This window comes from Columba livia, assembly GCF_036013475.1.
Source record: "Columba livia isolate bColLiv1 breed racing homer chromosome W unlocalized genomic scaffold, bColLiv1.pat.W.v2 SUPER_W_unloc_5, whole genome shotgun sequence".
NCBI classification, from domain to species: Eukaryota; Metazoa; Chordata; class Aves; order Columbiformes; family Columbidae; genus Columba; species Columba livia.
The window spans coordinates 4,314,229-4,336,378 of NW_027043000.1; the positions used below are offsets into that span (position 1 = coordinate 4,314,229).

The following is a 22,150-nucleotide window of genomic DNA, read 5'->3' on the forward strand; positions in this document are numbered from 1 at the left end:
TTACGTTGCATGGAATTAATGGCAAGAGATCCAGAAACGATCATGCTTCCTGTGCAAAGTGATTATTTTGAGTGGTGTATGGCTAATAGTTCTGTACTACAAGCAGCTATGATGAATTATACGGGTCAAATCAGTTATCATTTGCCCTCACATCCAGTGATTAAATTAGGCAGTCAGGTAAGATTTGGTCAGAAGCAATTGAATCAATCGAGCCCAGTAAATGGACCTACAGTATTTACAGATGGATCAGGAAGGACGGGCAAGGCAGCCATTGTTTGGAAGGATGGGCCACAGTGGTGACATCAAGTAGAATATCAGGAAGGATCACCACAAGTGGTCGAACTTAGAGCAATGACCATGGCGTTTCAGGCCTTTCCTGGCCCTGTGAATATTGTGACAGACTCTGCTTATGTGGCTGGGCTTGTACAATGGTTGGATAAAGCTGTATTGGGACATGTGTCTAATGAAAAGTTATTTAGTATTTTAAAACTGTTATGGCTTGAAATTCAGAAGCGTCATCATGAATATTATGTCATGCATGTTAAAAGTCATACTACGTTACCAGGTTTCATAATAGAAGGAAATGCAAAAGCAGATTCTCTAGTTTCAGCAGTGACTTTAGGACCTGTTCCTGATGTTAAACAACAGGCAATAGCGTCACATCATTTCTATCATCAAGGCTATCGTGCCTTGAGGTGACACTTTGGCATTTCAAATTCTGAGGCACGTGCTATTGTTGCTGCGTGCCCTGATTGTCAAGGTCAGCATATTCCTACTTATTATGATACCAATCCCCGTGGTCTTCGAGCCTTGCAAATTTGGCAAACTGATGTTACACATGTACCTGAATTTGGGCGCTTGAAGTATGTTCATGTCTCTGTAGACACCTTTTCTTCTGCTATCGTTGCCACTGCTCATACTGCAGAATCTGCACGAGATGTAATACGCCATTGGCAGCGTGCATTTTCCTTCTTGGGTGTTCCGCAACAGGTAAAAACAGACAATGGCTCAGCATATGTATCCCGAAAAGTTGCTTCATTTCTACAGCTCTGGGGAGTATCTCATGTTACAGGTATTCCTCATTCTCCCACAGGGCAAGGTATTGTGGAACGTGCTCATGGAACACTCAAGCGTTTTCTTTTAAAACAAAAAGGGGGAATGTTGGGTGAACCACCTGATGCACGCTTGGCTAAAGTCACATATGTTTTAAACTTTTTGCAGGTTTCTGATGATGCCCAGATGCCGCCCATTCTACGTCACTTTTCCTCTTTAGTGGCCCAAGAAAGGGTGGGTCCAGGGGCAAAAGTGTTGGTGCGGGATTTGCGCACAGGACAATGGACGGGTCCACATGAATTATTAACCTGGGGGAGAGGCTATGCTTGTGTCTCTACAGATTAAGGACCACAATGGTTGCCTGCGTGAAATGTGAAACCTGTGTTGCCTTCCTAATGACGATTACTGCAGCTGCTTCATCTTGGATGCCTGCACAGACAAAAACTAACATGTGGATTACTTTAGACAACATGACTGTCCAGGACTTAATATGCCTAGCTATGGCATCTCCGGAAAACCCGTTCCACACATGCTTGGTTGGCATCCCCCTTGATGACTACAGCAGCATCACACAACTGTTTCAAAATAGTGGTCGGTGCAGAGGCATTGCAACAAACTGTAATAATACTAACATGGCACTTTGGATTAACTGTCTCCCGGAAATAGACATTGAACCACAGGAACTGGAATTGCTGGGATCTGTGCCCATGGATGCTTGTATCCAGCTGGTTTGTGAAAAGTGCCAGGACAATATGCTAAAGCATGAATGGATAAGATTGCAAAATGTTAATGCTACCCTTCATGACTACAGAAATGAAACTCGTTGGTGCAATGCCTCGCCGAAGAATCCAAGGGGTGTTGTTAACAATGTGGGACAGCGACCCCGAAAACTCCCGTACGGTGTATTCTTGATCTGCGGAGATAGAGCCTGGCCAGGAATTCCTTCTAATGCTGTTGGAGGACCATGTAGTTTGGGACGATTAACTCTCTTAATGCCCAATGTATCCATGATAGCAGATCACAGAAAAGCGACACAGGAAAAATGTTCTTTGCATGCATATAAGTCAAAATGTGACGACAGAGTAGATTCTTGAGGATCAGGATTAAGGGTTTTAGGATCTCTTGTACCTGGTGTTGGCACAACTAAAGCTCTAAATACTTTAGAAAAATTAGATTGTTGGCTAGCTAAGCAAACTAACAGAACTTCTAAGGCTTTAAGTGGACTTTTGTTAGATGTAGATTCTGTAAGACATGCTACACTGCAGAAGAGAGCTACAATAGAATTTTGTTATTAGCTCAAGGGTACGGGTGTGAAGATTTTGATGGTATGTGCTGTATGAACTTGTCAGATCATTCTGAGTCAATTCATAAAAGCATACAATTGTTGAAAGAAGGGGTACAAAAGTTACAAGTTGATGATAGATGGGATTGGTTAAATAAATTGTTTAGTAGCTGGGGGCTTTCAGGGTGGTTGTTATCAGTAGTGAAAACAGGACTGATCGTTTTGATGATTGTTGTGGTTGTGTTACTAATGTTGCCATGCATGATTTCTCTGCTGCAAAGGGCCCTGCAGCGGACAATGAGGGCAGCATTTTTAGCACAAATTAAAAAAGGGGGAATTGTGGGAAACTGCAGCGGGTCTGTGGAATCCTTGACAGAAAATATGGGAGTAGAGATCAGCCCTGAAGGTATTAAGATTTACCCTTGAGAAGGATGGGAGTAAAGGAGTATCCAGAGATATGGAGTTGTACCCGTGAGAGAGAAGGGGATAGAAGAATAACATGGATGACAGAAAAAGTAACCAATTAACCAATGAGATGTTAGTGCTGTAACTTGTAACCAATAGTAAAAAGACACATGAACTGGTAGAATTGTATAAAAATGACTTGTAGCAAGTAATGGCACCTATTACTTTCATCTTGAAAGAATTTGGTCCATGTCATTTGTCCATCTCAACCGCGACACATATGTAAGCTATTCAAATAATTCAATCATGTCTATTGAACATAAAATTATTCCATTGCGTTAGACATCAGAAATTTTTACCTGTAAGTGAATGTCTTGAAATTTTCTTCTTACTGAAACTGTATCGGTATCACTTTCTTCACCTACAATTTGAAAATACTAAAAATACTAAAAATACTAAATAAAACCTAGCTGAACTCAAAACCAAACCAGAAATGTTTTTAAACACACCCTGTATGACTCATTTGCAAACAGGTTTAATTTTAGAAAACTCTTTTCTACACTAAAACTGTTTATCTGTATTACCTTTCCATTTCAAGTCAAATTTAAAAGCATGTCTTATAGACTCCTAAATGGCATGAGTGGAACAAAGAGTGGAGATAACTTGTTTGCAACCAGTTCTTCAAGATTTACGCTAACAATTTCAGATGGGAAATGTTTTCTAAGTACTGAACGGCAAGATTCACTATTAATTAAGGTATCGTTCCCACTTATTTCCTACTACATTCCTAAATTTCCCAACAAAGACAGTGAGGACCTTCTACTATGCTTCCTTTTCCTAGTTGCTTTTCATCAAGACTGCCTTAGAACTGCCAAGTCAAGAAATAAGACAGACTTAATAATATTAAAAAGCAAGTCCAAATCTTCCAACTTAATTTTTAGGTATTCTATGTGGTATGTTTGTGAATGAAACACAATAAAGCATTTCTTTGCTAGGTGTATCAGACCTTCCAATTCATCACTAGCTAAAGCCTTAGTCTTTCATGATCAGAAAACATGTAGCTGCATTCTAAGTTCTCATTTCTGAAATTCCCTGGCTGTTATATCGTTGTCCCATGATCGTGTTCATCACAGGGAGGGAAAGAGAGAAGGAGAATACCCCTGAAAATGGAAAAAAAGAGTGAAAGATCTGGTTATGATACCTACGACATCGCTGCCTCTTGACACTATCCTTAAATTATTAAAAAGCGAATGAAAATACATTCCAACTTATCCCATCTTCCGTTTTTGTCCGCTGTCACTGCAGTCATCACCTAAAGCTTTGTGGACACCTGCTGCCATAGAGCTAAAATAAAGACACATATGAAAGAAACTGTATCTTTGTGGGAAACAACACAATTTCACATCATCTGGTGAAAATGCTGAGCAAACGGAGGGTCGTCTTTGACAGTTTACCTGACCCCAGCAGAATTGTTTTATTAGAACTGAAACCCATACTTGTCAGATTATCAAAGTTTCTTCCCACATGACTAAAAGTAAAAAAAGTTATCACTTTATCCACAGGAAACCAGTTACCAAGCATCAATAGTGGAGGAAGCAGTGAAAATGTTAATGTTATCATCTGGAAAAGTTTCAGCCTCCAATTGCTGCTCTAACAGCTGATACTCGCTTTCTGCCATTCAGTATTCTTTATCCAGTAGAACTGGGCACAAATCTGGCACACTGCTCCCTAAACAGTCAGAAATTACTAGACTGCTATAGAAATGAGAGGTTCTTGTATAAAGGTAACTCCAGTGTCCAAGAATGGTTGACTCCATCATGTCAGTTACAAGCTCTTAGAAATAGGCTGTATCATACAACAAGTTGATCTGCATATAAATTGAATATCCTTCTAGGTGTGAAACATCACAAAAGTGTAATTTTAAATATGTTTTCAATGTATTGTCAATCATACTTCAAATCACTAGAACATTATTAGCAGAGGATCACGGCACTGCACAAAACAGAAAAAAAAAATCAAGTATCTTCTCCAGGGAGCCCTGAAGTGTTTTTAAGGGCCAAAAGGGAAATTTGGGAACACCTTTGTTGCTCAAGTGCAGGAGAGAGAGGAAAAATGAAAACTTCCACCTTTCTCTCTGAAAAATTTGACCAATAATACAGGAAGTTATTTCACTGGAAATGCACTCAATACAATGTTATCTAAAGGAGATATCATTACCTAAAAGAGATATCTTACAGAAGAGTTGAACATATTAGTAGGGAGGTAACTGTAAACTGTAAAGTTTTGACTTTGATACAATCTTCTAAACTTAAATACACTTAGATAAATATACAATGCAGATTGAACTTTCCCCTTTCTCTCCAAATTAATTATTCTGTGATACTACCCTAATAGATACAGGGTATTGTTCACATATCACTGTACTTTGCCATGCTACTTCCTGTGAAACCAAAGGAGGTAGACCTAATAATTTTCCCAATTAAGGGAAGACCAATACTTTCATGTACAGGTGAGAGCTGTTTGGTTTATTTGTACCTGCTGTTGATAGGCTTCGCATACTTTCAGAACAAAAGTACTGTATAAAACCTGGAAGAAACACTGCCTTCGCTAAGAAGTGTCTCTGAATGAATACTAAAGATAGAAAAAACCTGCTAAAACTAAAATTTTAGCTAAAGCAGCTAGAAATACTCTTTTTTCTTAAGAGTTGGCATGTCCTGTTGCTAACCTTTTGTATATTAAAAAAACCCAAACACACACACACAAAAAAACAAACCAAACCAAACTCCACAAACCCCCAAACCAGAACACCTAAGTGAATTCCATTTTTAAGTGAGGAATCCAATCCAACATCTCTAAGAAGCTACTACATTTGGAGATAGCTGGGACTCACCAAGGCTGCTATAAATCCTCTCCAGTCTCTTCGTAGAACATTTACAAGAGGAGGAGGAGGAGGAGGAGTGGATAATCATATTATCGCACACTGCTATGAAGCTACCAGAGTCTGAACTGCATCACTCATTTATCCCATGAATGCAAAAGACACAAAGGACACTTGAAGAAGCTAAGCTAAAGACGCCTCTGAAATTCGTTTCCTGTATTTCACTACATGGGTTGAGAAAACACAAGGTTACATTTTCTAACTTTTCAGAAATTACTTTATCATTCAAATACATATTTGAAATTACACTCTCAAATGACAGGAGGACAAATTTCAGATGATTGCTATTTTGTGTTTTCCCTCAAGAAGGAAGTAATCATCTGCCTCGGTGACAGCTATGCGTGTGAAGCACCTAATATATACTAGAGTATTTAAACACTCATTTTTTAATATGCCTGCTTATCTAATTATTTCAAAAAGTTAGCAACTTCCAAATCTCTCCACTTGAACATCCATGTAAGTTAGGGCTGGAATTTTTAGATTCAATGAATATCTGCCGAAACTGACATATACAACAAAAAGCTATCTGTTTAATTGATCAGGTGAGATTATTTTAAACAACTTGTGATGACAGCAATATCAATTATAATGTATTTACTCAAGCTTTTAATTATGAACATGATTGGTTTTGTGTGGTTCCCCCCACAAAAAACAGTGAGTATCCTAGAGAGTTTGGCATAAAACCAGGATGTCTTCTATTAAGTCAAGACTCTTTGGATAAGATAATCTATGGCACTTATTTTCTTAAACACTTTACCTGCATTCCTTTCACTTCCTCTGTTACACTGTAATTAGAAAAATTAGAATTAGAATATTAGAATAGTAATTAATGGATGCCTTTGTTTACTTTGGTACATCTCACAACTAGGCACTTCCTAAATAATAATTCCGTTTCCATCAGGTTTCCCACGGCCTGATGAGAAAAGCCACAAATACAATACGTGTTAAAAGTTACCTGATCGCTTACTTCTTGTCACACTATTGCTGTTAAAATCGCTACAAGAATGTAAGTTTAGCTACCTTGGCCCAGGCTAAGACAGATAATTCCTCTTACAGTCCTTAATGTATTTAGTCTGTAAAGTTGTGCAGCAAGGATTAGTAGATGATGCACAAGGTATTACCCAGGAGTGGAAAAGGAAAGGGAAATACAGCCCTTTTGCTCTCTCCATCAGATACTCTCTTGTTTCCCAAGAATGAATTTTACCCCTTGTCCCCTCACTCTGTGGGGTTCCAAACAGCTTCTGTGTTAACTACCAAGGCACACCACATAACTTAGCTTTTTAGGCAGATATTAGGAATGTAGCAACAAGGTGACTTTTGGCAGTTATGGCAGAAACACTGAGATTTAGAATAAATTCACTGTTGAGTTCTTACGAGGGAGTTCAGGAAAGAGTAAAGAAATAACTGCTTGTTTAATGTAAGTACTCAGAATAAAAAAATACAGATCACACAACAGTAATGGCTTTAGTCTGGTAAAGACAGCAAGTGCTGAGACTGCAAAGATACTTTAATTACTTTAGCATTATTTTGCAGGAAAAAAAAAAAAAAAAAAAGAAAAAAAAATCTAATGATGAAACCAGTAAAACCTCTGGAACTGAAGTGCTGATTACCTGAACCAAGATCAATTGATTCAATGCTTGTTAACTTCCATGACTATATTCTGATGAGATCCAAAAGTACACATCCCCATCAGCCAGGATGTAGACAAAAAAATATTTATTTTTTTCCCAGGTTTACTAGTGGTGCTTACCACTGGTAAATGGTCATCTCTTTTAGTCTGTCTCATCTAGACAGTCTTAACCAATTTATCCTAAACCCCTATTTTAAGGCAGATGTTGAATTAATTGATTAATACCTCTTGCAAATATGATATGGCACAGCGAGATTTGAATTTATTCCTATAGATATTTTATATGAAAGAAAAAGAAACATTACTACAAACTGCATAGTAGGACTACATTAAGAGCTACCTCAAGTACTTCCTCCTGCCATTTTCTAAGGTCCTCGGTTGACACATCCTCCCATGATTTAGGTCCTAGAAATAACAAGAGAGATCAGTATAAACACAGCTTTTCTTATAGCACTATATATACCCAGTATCATTCTAACAAACATAAACATTTATTAAGAACATATTACGTAGTAACAACACATTATCAAATCTGAACAGCCTCCAATACAATTGTAGAAGCAAAAACTCATAGGTAAACAAGCCAAGACAAAATTGTACTTCTAAGTTAATTGAGAAATCAGGCAAAACAAAACAAAAACAAAACAACAACAAAAAAATCACATGCTAAGTCTAACAACACTAAGCTAAAATCCAAGGAGCATTACAGCCGCACATGCCATGAAGAGAGCGAAAAAGGCAAATTATTTTACTCTTAAAATTTTATTGAATGCATGCTGACTACATGGTATCTGAGGTTAGTTAAAGCCACAGTTAAGGCTTGACAGGACTGAGATCCATATTAATTCCATACTGAATAGAGGTTAGTAAACCAAAAGTATAAGCCAGCCTTTACAAATCAACGGTTGTGAATTACAGTGCTGCTGTATGCCACCCTCTCCTTCTCTTGATGGACAACGTATACAAAATGCTATGAAATGCAAGTTTCCCAGTCTATAAAAGCCTTTAAAAGGTAAATCATATTTGGTGCAATGATTAGATAAGGCTTGGTACTGTGGTAGTACATCACGTGTATGTGTGGTAAGTTCTACTTTACAAGAATTGATAAAGTAACTTACGAAACATAATAATCACTTCAGTGATGGCAGAACATTTCATTTCCCTGTAAAGCCACCAATACAGTGCACACACAGGATGAGATTAATTACTTTCTTTTGACATTCCCTAGCTTAGGAGTCACTCAGTTTACAACCATCTTCTAATTTCTTAATATGTAATTTTAAACTAGAAATAGAAGTAGCCTCAGACATTTTGTATTTGAGGTAATCACTAACCTGGGAAAATAAGGGTGTGTTCCTGTTATTTCAGTTTCATTAGGAGAAGATCAGTCTTTCAGCCAGTCTACCCAGTAGTTCCTTTTGGCTGTTTGGAATTCCTGCAACACTTCAGTAGACTGACAGGAGCCCTCAATTGTAAATAATTTCTTACACCACCCCTGTGAGAAAATGAGAGTGGCATTCAGCAGTTGCACATGAAAACTATCCTATAGCAGTAGTAACTGGTATATTTGATAGGGTATAACCAAAAATTTCAAACTCCATGACCTTAGGAATCCAAAGTCAATGAACGTTATCTAATGCTTTTTCCCAGAGTATGCATTTATGCAGACTGCAAAGCAAGATAGTGCATCAAACTGTAAAGAAGCAAAAGAAATTAAACAAGGAAAAACTATAATGTTAAAATGTTGATGTTAAGGAAACAGCAGCTGTCATTTGTCTTGTGTGACCTGAGAATGGCCTGTCTTTTCTGAGTGCTCCTCTGTACTTCTTTTTGGAAACTACCAATCACCCCATTGACTGGCAAAGCTCACCCAGCTGCACAGAGTGAGTTTGAAACCTGTGGTTCTTCTCAAGGTGAATATGGTGACAAAATCATTAGCCATTCTCAGCACACATCTACCTTAAATAAAACCTACCCCCCCGTGATGATGATATAGGCAGCCCAGCTTCTCCAGACACTCACAGCTGGCATCTGCATCAATCTTGTTGACAAAGACACTTCTTGAGAGCAAGGGCTAGACTGTTTTTTTCTCTCCCAGGCGGGGCTTTGAAGCAAAAGCATTCCTGTGGGCTCTGGCAGCCCTCAGGATCAGCGGCTCAGCTCTGCCCCTTCACCGCTTGTATTTGCTAAGGGTTATAATGTAACATGAGCTAACATAAGGCTTTCTTTTTCCTTTTCTGCTGCCTATTAAACTAGCAAGAAGCATTCCGATAATCAGGTCAACTTACAATATACCTTCATGACTTCAAAGCACCTCCCCAACAACAAGTTGCAGCTTCACGTTGGTTCAGAACAAGACTTTGGGGAGTCACACTTGAGAGTTTTTTTTTCATGTGCCACTTGTTTTCGCTGACACACTTGATGAACAGCTGATGAATTCAGAAGAATGACACCAATAGAAAATTGTGACCATAATGCATTTATCTCAAACAGCTGTGTATCAAATGATGCTTAAGTAGTTAAAGGAAATTTATGTTAATCAACTTATAAAAATCTAGATAGAATCTTATGACTAGTCCCAAACACATGTGGAGTCACTGTAGGTAAATGTTTTTTGATATGATGTTCCAGAGTGTTTACATTAAGCAGTAAAGATATTTGCTTCTTCATTACACAGGTTTCTGCTAAATGATTTTAGATCAAAGTGTGGAAAATTACCATGTCAGCTACTTTAAAATTTAGCTTAACAAAAAATGGCTAGGAATTTCCTTACATACATAATTTTTTTTAATACAACACAACACTCCTCCTGAATAGGTAATTCACTTCATATAATTACAGTTAGACAGACAAATTAGACAAGTTTAAATTGAAATATTCTCTTTAAAATGCCTTTATAAAAAAGAGTCTGTGTAGATAGATAGTTTGCATTTTTTCAATGCCCATGACTTTGTTAGTTTAAAAACCCAGTTTAAACTAGCAATATGTGTTGGATCTTGACTACGTACTCAGAATCACAAATCAAATTTAGAGGTTCCTCCTTAAAAAGCTCTAAGTAATTTAAAGCTGTGCCAAGTTCTGCTAATTGGGTTGAACCTTCAATAATTTTTACAGAATGATGCCAATCGTTATCTTCACACCAAACCACTACAGCTTTATGAGACTTCCCAGAACCATCAACAAAAACTTTGCAAGTATGTAGGATCAGACCAAATACAAGTATGGCCTATGACCTGATGTTAAAGACTTGCAGGTTCTGCAGCAATTTACATTCAGGCATGCCAAAAGCTGTGCTGTTAAAAAAAAACAGATAGTCCAATTCACAAAGACATAGATAACAAACAAAAAAAAAAAAATCAGAATTTAATTTCACAAACGGTACATATATGACAAAAGGATCATGGCCTATTAAGACTTAAATTCATTCCCTGCATTTTCTTGATCAGAGTGACAATTGAACAGTCGGTATATCAGTCTGCCAGCAATCTCATCATACTGTCCCACAATAGCCACAGGTTGTTTCATAGACAAATCTGCAAGTCCAATCGAATGCAGTCAGCCTGTAAGGTTGTCATAAATTTATTCCTCAACATTTCTAACTCCATTTTAGCTGTCATATTTATTGGGTATTGTTTTCCCTTACCGGATCGAAGTCCTGTTTCAGATCTATCAGTGCAGTATTTGCTTTATCGAAACATTGGCTGTTAATACTAGTGGAAATACACTTGCAGCAAGCACATCTGCACCATCCAAGCAGCTTCTTGTAGGCCATGCAACTAAACAGAGTTCTCAGAAAACGTTATTTGAGCTTACAATTTACTTAACAAATCTTAACCTAAGAGAGGTATAGGACTTTCTGGCAACTATAAGAATTCATGTATTAAAACTTTGTTCCAAATTTGGCATTCTGTTGGTCTCAAATAACCGTTCTCTCCCATGACCTCAAAAACTAGCATGGTGAATTTACTAAGAAGTCTCTTTCAACTAATTACCACAGAATAAGTCTATTAACAAATTTTTGGTTTAATTTTCCATTTTCATTAGAACTACAGGTCTGCTAGGGATGCCTTTAAACTTCACACTCAGACTGCTCCATTCAGTATTACATCGCTGCATTGGGGTGAGATGATTCACGCCATGTGGGGACCCTGCTGATTGAGGAACACACCTCTTTCTCACAGCACATTCTGTTCTCAGCTTCTTGAAGTGGCCTTGAGATTCCTTTGAGCCAGACTAATTCAGCAACAAATCTTTATCCATCAAAACCCCTCCACAGGGTAGTGGCAGCTATTATTGGAAAGATTCACTGTGGGACTGAGGGTACTTTATATAATTGGTCCAAGTTCTTTGGGATGTAAGACATTATTTGATCTCTTTTTATTCTTACTGGTTTTGTTTGTTTGTTTTTTAAATTATAATCCAGTTCCTAGCAACAGTATTCATAGGCTTGGTTTGTGCAGAAGACTAAAGATGGGTGATTCTTGTCTGTAAATATGATCTCATTTGCAGTGCAAAATGTATGCTTTGTGTGTCTTTCCCGTGTTTTTCTCTGTGTTTTTCAAGCCAAATTATCAAACATGTTTCATATTGGAATTTTCATAGGTTAGTCTGTTTCTGTGAAGTTAATAAAGCAAATGTCTAGATTTAAAAAGAAAAAAAAAATAAATTTTCCACCACCTGGAAGTATCCTGAGAGAGAAGCTGGAAATCAACTCAGAAAATCAATGCTAGGAATGATTCAGTTACAGACAAATTTCAGCTGAAGGTTGCATGCTCGTAACAACATTCCTCTACAGTTTATCAAAGTAGAAAAATGTTTTAGTTATTAAGGCACACTACTGAGTCTTAAAGGATCAAATTAACAGATCCTCCCTGTTACAGAACCAACTTTGCCCAGTTTACTTTGGTAGAAGTTTGTTTTGGTTTGAATTCACACACAGATCTCTTTCTCTATTAACAGAAGGGCGAATAGCTGAGAAATTCAGACATGCATACTGTGAAAATGAAAAGCATTTTCTGTTCATATGGATGGAAAGTTTCTCATTATTCACTAAGTGGGCGTCATTTTAGACTGCTAGGGGTACATCTTGCAATTAGAGCGTAACCACATAATAGGTATTTTTCAGCACGGGCAAACTTATACTGGGCCATGAAAGAGGCTGTGAGTTGCAGCAGCTGGTGATTAAATTGTATTCCTGAGTCTACTTCCAGTTTTCTGAAAAATCTGGTGTAAGTCATTTTTTCATCACGTATCTCATTTTAGCCATCAGTAAAACAGATTATTTCCTCACAGTTTTCAGACTTGTTCCAGCATATTTGTCAACATTGCTGATGATCTGTGGACAGCCACAACAGAGAACTGGCCTGTGTCTCTTTCTACCAGCTTGTGTGGGAGCATTGACTTTGGGCAGGGAGTAATATGTGTCTTAGATTGCTGTAACTGCATGGATGAAGCTGTTATTTCAATTGGTGCAGCTTTACATGAAGAACAGCTCTTGGTTTTGAGATATTTGGCTGAACAGGATCATTTGGACTGCAAAAAATCCAATTCAGTATGAGACCTGGTCTTAAAAAGAGTAGTGCAGTACGATGGTTTGCAGTTCTATCCCAAGCTGGTATTAATTCTGTGTTGAGAAACACAGAAAGCGTTGGTCAGTCAGTTTTTAACTACACATTTATCACAGCCTCTGAACAGACACGTGTTCTCAAAGTGAAGCTTACCTAAAATATCTTAATTGAGATTGCCATAAACTGGGTCATCTTCTGTGTAGTAGCCATCATAGCTAGAAGGGCAACGGAAAAATACTTTTAATTCACAGAATATGCTTGATTTAGGACTTCACTATTAGACTTTAAACATTTTACACGCATGTGGCAGTAGCAAGCAGATTGTATGTGATCTGAAAGACAAGACCAAAAATATTGGGGTGGGGGAAACAAGTGCGGGGACACAGCACAGAAATGGCTATGTGCATGTTCTGAAGAGAGATTTGTTATCTAGCCAAGAATAGAACTCTTCTTTCCTGGAACTTACTTAAATATAAAGCTAATCTCAAGACCACTAAGCTACCGTTTGACATAGTTCTAGAGGTATTATTGATCACTGAAACGAACCGACTTCATGTCCTCTGAGCCTGTTTTGCAATACAAACTAAAGCACTAAATGGGTCTCTTGGGGCAATGTTCTTAAAAACTCCAGTCTTGATTCAAATAAAATGTTTTCGTTACTAATTCTGCTGCTTATATCTCTGAAAGAGGGATATATATCCTGTGACCACGCAGAAAAAGAAACTGAGGCAGAGAGGCATTGGCTCCAAAGAGATTTGTTGCTGGAGCTTGATTAATAACTCAGGAACGCTTGACTTTCTATCTTCTGCTCCAGAACTTCCAAATTTAGCACAGTAAGCTCCGATTACATGAGCAATGCAACATCAGCCAACCTTACCAAAACCTTGCTCAGCATTAGTTTTGTAAATGACTGTGATTTTTCATCGTAGAAATCTCTGCCTAGCAGCACTAAAAGACAAACCAAAAAGGCACTCCCTCATCCCACAGCTCTCCAGCAGCTCTTTTAATATCCTGCCATATTCTAATTCTCTTGTACTTGGTGAGTTCAGTTCATAAGCATAGGCGTGTTTATGTAGGTTATGTACGTATGTGTGTTTAACGTGATTGAACCCGCTAGTGTTTGCCTGAGCACCCATGTGCATATAGCACAGGTGCAGTTTTCCCTGTGGAAACGCACTTTTTCTCTGAATGGGCGTGGTGAGGATGTGCAACTGAAATCTACAGAATTGCATGCATAAGAGAGGTTGCAATGGCATCATCAAATCTGTTGAAAGTCATAGTTAATTTTAACCGAAACAAGAGTATGACTGTAGTCACCCTCTAACGTGAATTAAACAAATCAGTTCCTTATTGTGAGTGACACATTGATTTAAGAGCTACATTAGCATCCCACGATGAAAAGCAAATTGGACTTTTTCAAAACAAACTAATTAAGCATAAAATGTGCATGAAATCTGAAATTCAAATAAGCATTCAGGAATTTTGGGAAGATAAAATTTTCTCAAATGTATTTTGTATCAGTGCAGCTACTTAAAATTCTTTTTAAACTAAAGTATGAATAATAACCAGTTACATGAAAAGTACACCTTAATAAAGGAAGTTACAGATGTTAAAAATGTACATTAAAAATACAAATTTAGCCAAAACTTAATTCCTCAACTTGTACGTGTTCTGTTGGTTTTTCTTCAGAGAATGGACTCCGGTAGCTGTGTTTGGCAGTGGACTGGGCAGCTAGCAACCATTGTATAATCATACCTGGCTCCCCTAAACATGTTTAAAAGTTGCATGCTCTCTACTAGAATCATTCTTGCCGAAAGATAATTAATCCATTTGTTGGCTTGAAATCTCCAAGCAGTGATGGCTTTCTCTGCAAACACTTTAACCCCTCAAACTCCATTCCTTACAGAGACATTACTTACCTTGCTTCTTTTTCATATAGTATGAAATGTTCAGTATCAGCGAAACAACAAGAGCCAAACTCAGAAAGGCCAAAACTCCCCAGACAGAAAAATGGCAGTCCATTTCTGCAACTGAGAGAAAAGAATTCCATAGTTTGTTTTGTCAACAATTTTACTGTATTCTTTGTGGTGGGCTGATTTTTGCTTTCTGTAATTGAAGCTACTATTTTGTTGTTTACTCTGTGACAGCCATTGCTATACAAGCTAAATAATTAATATCAAAACCAGATGCTCAATAATAAGAGAGTAATGTCAATAAGCTGTTAACAGAACTACTATTTCGTAGAAATTTGGCCAAAGGTTGGACTATTGGTTTACCTGTAAGATGCAGTAAAAGTCAGAAAACGATAAAGAAAAAAGTCAATAGCTTTGAAATTATTTTTGTAATTGTCGTTAACTTATGCATTAAACTTATGCATTTAACTTATGCATTAAAAGGTCTAGCTGGAACAGAGCAGTCAAGGGGAGAGACTAGATGGTACTCTCAGAATGAGATTAGAGCAGGTTCTTAACACACTTATTTGGTTTTGCTGTAGCTGGATTCCTTCAGGGGGCTGATGTTTTGCTTGGTCTGTAAAGGAAAGCTGAGGTAAAAGAATACAGGAACACACGTTCCTGTGTTGCCAGCCACAGGTGGCGGAGGCAATGGATGTGATCCTGCTGAGAAGACAGATTTTTTTCCCTGGTTGACTGGCTCCAGCTCATTTTGGGGACAGCCCCTTTACGGGCTTTGTTCCCTAAATATGCTGGGGTTGCAAAAGCTCTCTTAGTTTTGTTTTATTTCAAGCCAGAGTTGTGTTTATGATGTTGAAACAAGAGAAGATAATCCTTGGTAGTAAAAAATCACAAATCACATGGAATTCTATGATGCAGGTTTCCTTCATGTCAGAACTCTCTTTTAAAAGGGACAAAACAGATATGTAACTTTCTGACAGGCTTGTAGCTGTTTTTATCACATTGCACTTCCAGTGGCCATTTATCCTTCCTTTTATACTAAACAACCAATTTCCAGTCCTTTCTTTTCTCCTAGAGTTCTCCCAAAGGTGTTTGAGGGTTCTCCATCACAGCAATACTACTTTTCATGTTGAGAGGCACTTTTTTACAAGGTACAGACATTCTTGAGGAGGGATGACACCTCCATGAAGCAGCTACATATCATTCTGATTTTTCAGAGAAGGAGTTAAAAGAAAGAGACATCATACCTTGAGAAGATGTTGTCAGGCCACGTCAAGAACCATGAGTGTTTGGAACCTGGTTAGTCTACAATTAGTCACTCGGCATTCGCATTCTATGCAACCTGTCCAAAACTACAAGAAGTCTGTGTCAAAGGCAAGAGCTTTAGAGTCTCAAGGTCGTGCCTAACTAATAAGAGTCATTCTTGTCCTCCTTCCTTCTTCTCCTACAAACTCTATTTATTTATTTATTTATATTTTTTTTTTCAGGGAGCAAAACCAGTATTGTTGCATAAGAGAAGTGAAGCACGTGTAACTGAGACAGAAACTACAACCCTGTGATTCGTTTGAAAGAGAGTCAATACCTAAAATAAAATTCTGATTTAAGTATGTACCTTTTTCTTGATCCTGAATGCTGTCATTTATTTTTCTGATTGAGGAATCCATTTTTTCCCCTGGTGTTTCCAGGAAGAAGGAGAACTCTTAGTTTTACTTTTTTATTGTAATATTTTCAGCCCTTAATTGAAGTGCAGGAGGACAACAAATTTTTGATGACAAGTATTATTTTTGTGTTTCCGATTCCGAATTAAATTGGAATTATTATCTGGAAAAAAGTAAAGGTTTGAAAAAAAAGTTGTTTCCCTTTTCAGTCTCAGGTTTAACATCTACAGTATTTGAGCAGTCCCACTTCTCTAGGACTTTAAAAATATTCTAGCAAAACAAAAGGCATGAAACTGGGATTTCTAATACAACGTACCAATGTGTTAAACCTCACGATCTAGTTCTTTCTTAAACATGATTTAGGAAATTGCATAGGTGTGAGGAGATTAAGAAAATATTTATATGTATTCCTAGCTGAACACAACTGAGTTTATTTTTAAATTTATTTTCCACAACTCTGACTTAAACACCTGGTTGTATTTCAGGGGAATGTATACAAACAGACGTGTGACTTCAGGTTGTTTTGGTTTTTGTCTTTGCCATAGGAGCTATTTGTTTGTCAGACAACACTAGTTGTATCTGAGAAACAACAGCAGTTTTCATTTACCCTATAAAACCATAGTAAAGGCATGATCAGAGACATACAGGTGCCACTCTGAATTCTCTATGTTTTCCCAATGTCCATTTCAAGTTAATCTTACTTTCCAAGTACAAAATACGCGAGATTTTGATTATATATCTTAGCTTTACAGATATACAACTCGCAGCTCTTTCCCACGTGTTCTTGTACTACCCTTACAGCTGTTGCCAGTTTGCTGTTTACATTTATAACTGAATACATTAAATATTTACTACTTTGGCAACAGCAGCAATAGAAGAAAAGCTGAATACCTCTGCGAAGAAGAAAAATTCGCCTCCTCAGATAACTACACTGCTGTCCCTTTATGTATAATAGCAGATGCAACCCATGACGGTTAACTGGTTGTGCTGGTTGTTGATGGAGAGTGAGAAATAAACAGAAAGAGAAGTCTATTAGACTAATTATAGTCTGTTCTGAAATAGTCTCTTGTATTCTATACTCTAATTTTAATTATCATTCAAGTAATTTACTGTCAAATGTAGCAAAAGCAGATTATTATTTTTTACGTATTACATATTTCTTCCAAAGAACCTGTAGCACTGTGTTCAGGGGCATTCTCACTCTATTGCAATCAAATTGCATATTTTAAAAAAATTTGTTATATCTTTGAAAAAAAACAGTCCTAAGCAAAAATTAGGCCCCTGGAAATAGTACATTATGATTCTAATGGGATAAGCTCAAATTTCATCAGGGTTTTCTGTCATAGTCTATCTCCGATGGGGAAAAGCCAGAGCCATGGTAGTTTGTTCATAAGAAACTATATTGAAGCTATTCTTAGACTAATGCGCTCCTCTGTGAAAGAGTTCATCATATAGCCAAAGGTTTCATGAGAAGGACGATTCTCGTTTTATTGTTCCAAGCTGGGAAGTGTAAGTGGCAGAAGTACTATATTTAATCATTATAAAGGTGAGAGTGTTTTGACTATCTAATACCTGAATCTCTCTAGTATTAATTATATATTCCTGTTCTGCTGTTCTTTCACTTCTATTTGGAAACAGGGTCAAACTTGGAGTTGCACCCAAGTAAACACCTACCTTCGGTAATTTGCTCCATCTGGATGATGTTTTTACTTTTCTGAGCTTAGGGATGGAGTTACTCGTCTCCTCTTAGTATATTTTACAGTGCTGTAAACTATATTCAACAACAAAATACAGGCAAGTAAAAGACTTTCTAAAGACATAGTTACTTGTGCCTTTTCTCCTTTTTAAATCTATTATTGACGACTTTCTCTACCAACAGAGAAAAAACACGGGAACAAATAAACTTTTGGTCACTTGTCAGGTTTTCTCTTTGCAGGGCTCGTTATACTGTAATTGGAGGGGGATGGAGAGGAGGAAGCAAACCAAAAAGAATAACCAAACAAACAGAAGACCCCCAGACAATCTAAACTTTCCTGGATTAATTTCTGCAATTCAATACTACTGCAACTCAAAGGAGAAGATATAATCTTGTACTTACCTTTGGGGGCAGGGGACAGATTTAACAATTTGGGGCTAGAAATAGGTGTTTGTCCTCCTAACAGCATAAGGATAGGTAGCAGAAGTACTATGTTTGGTTCCTTCTTGTTCTAATGTATTTTGTTTAGAGAATCTCTCACAAAGGCTAACAGGAAGATACCATACTTCGACCAGTTTCTCCTACTGAAAAGGAACGTGAGGTGCGGAATATAGATACACATCTAGCTGGACATGCCATCTATGGTATCAACTTAAGCAACCTCACTAGCAAACTGACAGTCTCCTTCAGTTTTTGCCTCATTCAAATGTGTAATTTATTTCAAAGGAATTTGAAATTCATTTGCATATGCAACCATGTATATATTTATTAGTGTATTTATTATCCACCTGCCTTGCCACAGAAGAGCATGTACAGGAATATTAGTTCCATTTTATGTGATACAAACCTGCTTTTGTGATATTCACATGAGACCCACGCTCTAAGTCTTCCTGTTTGTGATGTTGTGTTGAATTCAACAAAAGTATTTAGATACCTCTTAAACTAAATTACAGATCTATATTACCTAGGTGTGCTATTTGACTCTTTATCTCTTGAGATTTCTAAACCAAGCCTGAAAGTTCATCTCCGAGAGAGACTATGGTTTAGCTGAAATAGGATTCAGAGGCACGATGCAAAAATGATACCATTGCCAGCTCTGGAACGTCAGGTTAGGATATCATATGTTTCCTCTGTTCTTTAAAGTCTATAAATCTGGACCCACAATCCAGAACATTTGTGGAAAGACAGGGTACATCAGCATGTGGCTTACGATGTGTATTTATCTTTAAAATTTAATGAAACATGCCCGTGTTTGGGTAGAGAAGCCATTGGAGTAGCTTCTTCCAGAGGAAGATTGCACTCTGAGCACCGTCAAAGAAGTTTTCTGTTAACTTCTGAGGGTTTGTTTTTTTTATGGATTTGTTTATTTGTTTGTTTTTGCAGAGCAGACGATTTTATTTCCAATCGTGCATAATATAGAAGGCGGAACGGTTTCTTAACAGAAAAAGTGAATCACATGACTACATTTATCTTTTCTGAATACGTACATTGAAATAGCCCTCAGTGTAGTCTAAGGAGCAATGTAAAACATTCTTTAAGAAAAGTTCTTATGTGAGAAAATATCCTTTGCAGTATATGCTTATTTGACATGTTATTACTCTGGAAAATTATTTTTACATTAACTACCTTAGATCAATGCTTAAGAAATAATTTACTGGATTAGCATCTTATTTGAACATGAAGGAGCAGGTTAGTCTTGATTAATATAATATAACCTTCCATCTGAAACCAAAGGTGATATAGACTCTTAACTATTTAGAGCTTTATCATAATGAAGAGAGTTGATGAGGAGAAATTAATAGAAAAACGCTGAAAATTGTGGGAATTCTTCCACTTTATACCGTTCTTGAGGTTGTAATTAACATGATGAAAAATCGCATGAAAATGACACTATTTTAAAGTGGACATAGCTTTGGCATCTGCCAGCAACTGAATTTAGAGACCACACTCATCAATACGAGTAGAATCAAAATTTCTCATCGATAAACCAAAAGGCATGGGTCCATCACATTTCACTGAAAACCAGGATATATAATAGAACTAGAACTCCTTTTGGTAAGTGATGCATTCGATCATCTGTAGTCTGAACTGTGGCTTAAAGCAGGGAAGACATAGAGTTTTATGAAGCGGAGACTGCAATTCATGTGTTTGAAAGTAAAGGTTTTGTCACAAGCCCAGGGAAGGAGAAGGACTCAAGCAGTTATAAGGACTGGATTGAGTCATTCCATTTGTACGATCAAGTGAACAGAAGAGTCCCAGGGCCATCTGATAGGAGTCTGCACCTCAAGAGGAGGCCTCTTGTTAAGCAAAGAAGGATCTTGTACTGAAAGAGAAGCTGGGGAGAGTGGGAGATACACATTGTAATATTGGAGACAGTTGCTTAGTTTCTCAGCTAAGAGCATGACGAGAAAAACCGAGATCTGCAAAGGATTCAGAATGAAATGCTTATCAGCCTGAACAAGAAGCTTACAAGGAATAAACTCCTTTGGAGATAATTAGGGGCATAATGGAAAGGTGAACACTGAGAATGCAGCAAAGGATTTCTGGGTTTGTGGTCCTGGTCCTCCAAGAGCAAATCACTGTTGTACAGTGTCAGCTTTGACTGGCTACAGAAGCAAAGTCTATTGGATTGGACACGAGCTTGGTATGCTATTTTGAGCAGCCTGCAACAGAATGGAAGCTCTCTTCAATAGCAAAAAATTATTTGCTGCAGGCTGTAAAATCCATTGTGAATATAAAGGGCTTCTTACTTCTCTTTCTTGTTCTTTCTATCAGTGTTACATTAAAAAACTTAGTGAGCCAGAGTATGCTTAAAGTACTGTTATTCGGGATGATAAAGACAAGGACAAATCAAGTCCAATTTTAGAAAGATGGGACATAAGGTAATATTATTCCATCCACATCTATTGTGCACAAAGACATTTCCTCTTCTTTTCAAAGTCCCCAAGCTATAAACTGCTGGGTGCATATTCTGGGAAAGTATCTATGACTGCTTGGCTACTTGTGTGATCTTTGGTAAACATATGCTGCTGATGTCTCCAAGGTAAGAACCTATGTCAAGTGGACATGTGACTTGGCTGGGAATAGCTGTTGGTATTTAAGTGCTTGGAGAAGGTAAATGGAGTATTATTAAATATTGACGTGCACAGCTGTATATGAAGGAGTAAGTCTGCTCAAATGGAGTCAAGCAAACAGTAGTGTTTGGCTAAAGGCTTACATGATTGAGTGAAGCTGACTGAGACAACACTTGACAAAGTAAAAAAAGAAAAAAAAAAGAGCATATGAGGTAGTATTTTGTTTGTTGTTTTAGAGAACGACAAGGAGAAGCATCCTAAAGTAGGCATGAAAGACAGCTCTACCTTAGGGAGGAAAGGCATACTTAGAAAGAAGAGGGTAGGTCTCGAATTTCTTTCTTTGAGCTTAGCTAAGTCTTCCTAAGCTTGATATTAGTGTAGAGAAAGGGGGGCAGGGGAGAAGTATGTTATGGATGTAGGGGGGGTTGTTGCTTTTTTTGTTTGTATGTTTTTGTCTTGAATATACATTGTGCCATCTACAAAGTGGAATAGTTAGAAAACCTGGAAGTGCCTGTGTTCAGTACTCATGTTCTAGTAGATGGTAACTCACACTTACTATGAAGTTCCTTCTACATGTGTGTTTATCCATCAGTGGTATATATGAAACTGGAAGGCTTACACCAAATTTTTGAGGAAGGAGATATGTGGCAGCAGCCAAACAGGTTAGATATCTGTATCTAACTTTTGTGATGAGATAGCAGAATGTTGCCATGGAGCATGGAGCTAAGGCAGTGGCTGACCAAGGAAAGATTATAATAGTGCTGAGATCCCAAGAGAGGAAGTGAGCCAGTTTCCAGAAGCAATACAGTTATCAGAATTTTTATATTTAAAGGGCTTTTCTGGTTGTGGATGAAGCATGGAAGGATGGAATATTCTACTGTTGGTGTCTTAAAAAGATAACAACACCCTTAGCAGTTGCCAGCAGGCTCTTCCA

At 37.6% G+C, this 22,150-nt stretch overlaps 1 protein-coding gene across 1 annotated transcript in view; it reads right to left on the minus strand.

Annotated features, from left to right (window-relative positions):
• LOC135577512 (uncharacterized) overlaps positions 1-3,156 on the minus strand; it is a gene marked incomplete at its 5' end in the record, with an annotated part of 207,135 nt that extends 203,979 nt beyond the window's left edge. Inside the window, one exon of the mRNA XM_065047647.1 lies at positions 3,100-3,156. Within this exon, the coding sequence (XP_064903719.1) occupies positions 3,100-3,156 (57 nt within the window). The remainder of the gene's footprint in view (positions 1-3,099) is intronic.
• Between the last annotated feature and the right edge of the window lie 18,994 nt (positions 3,157-22,150).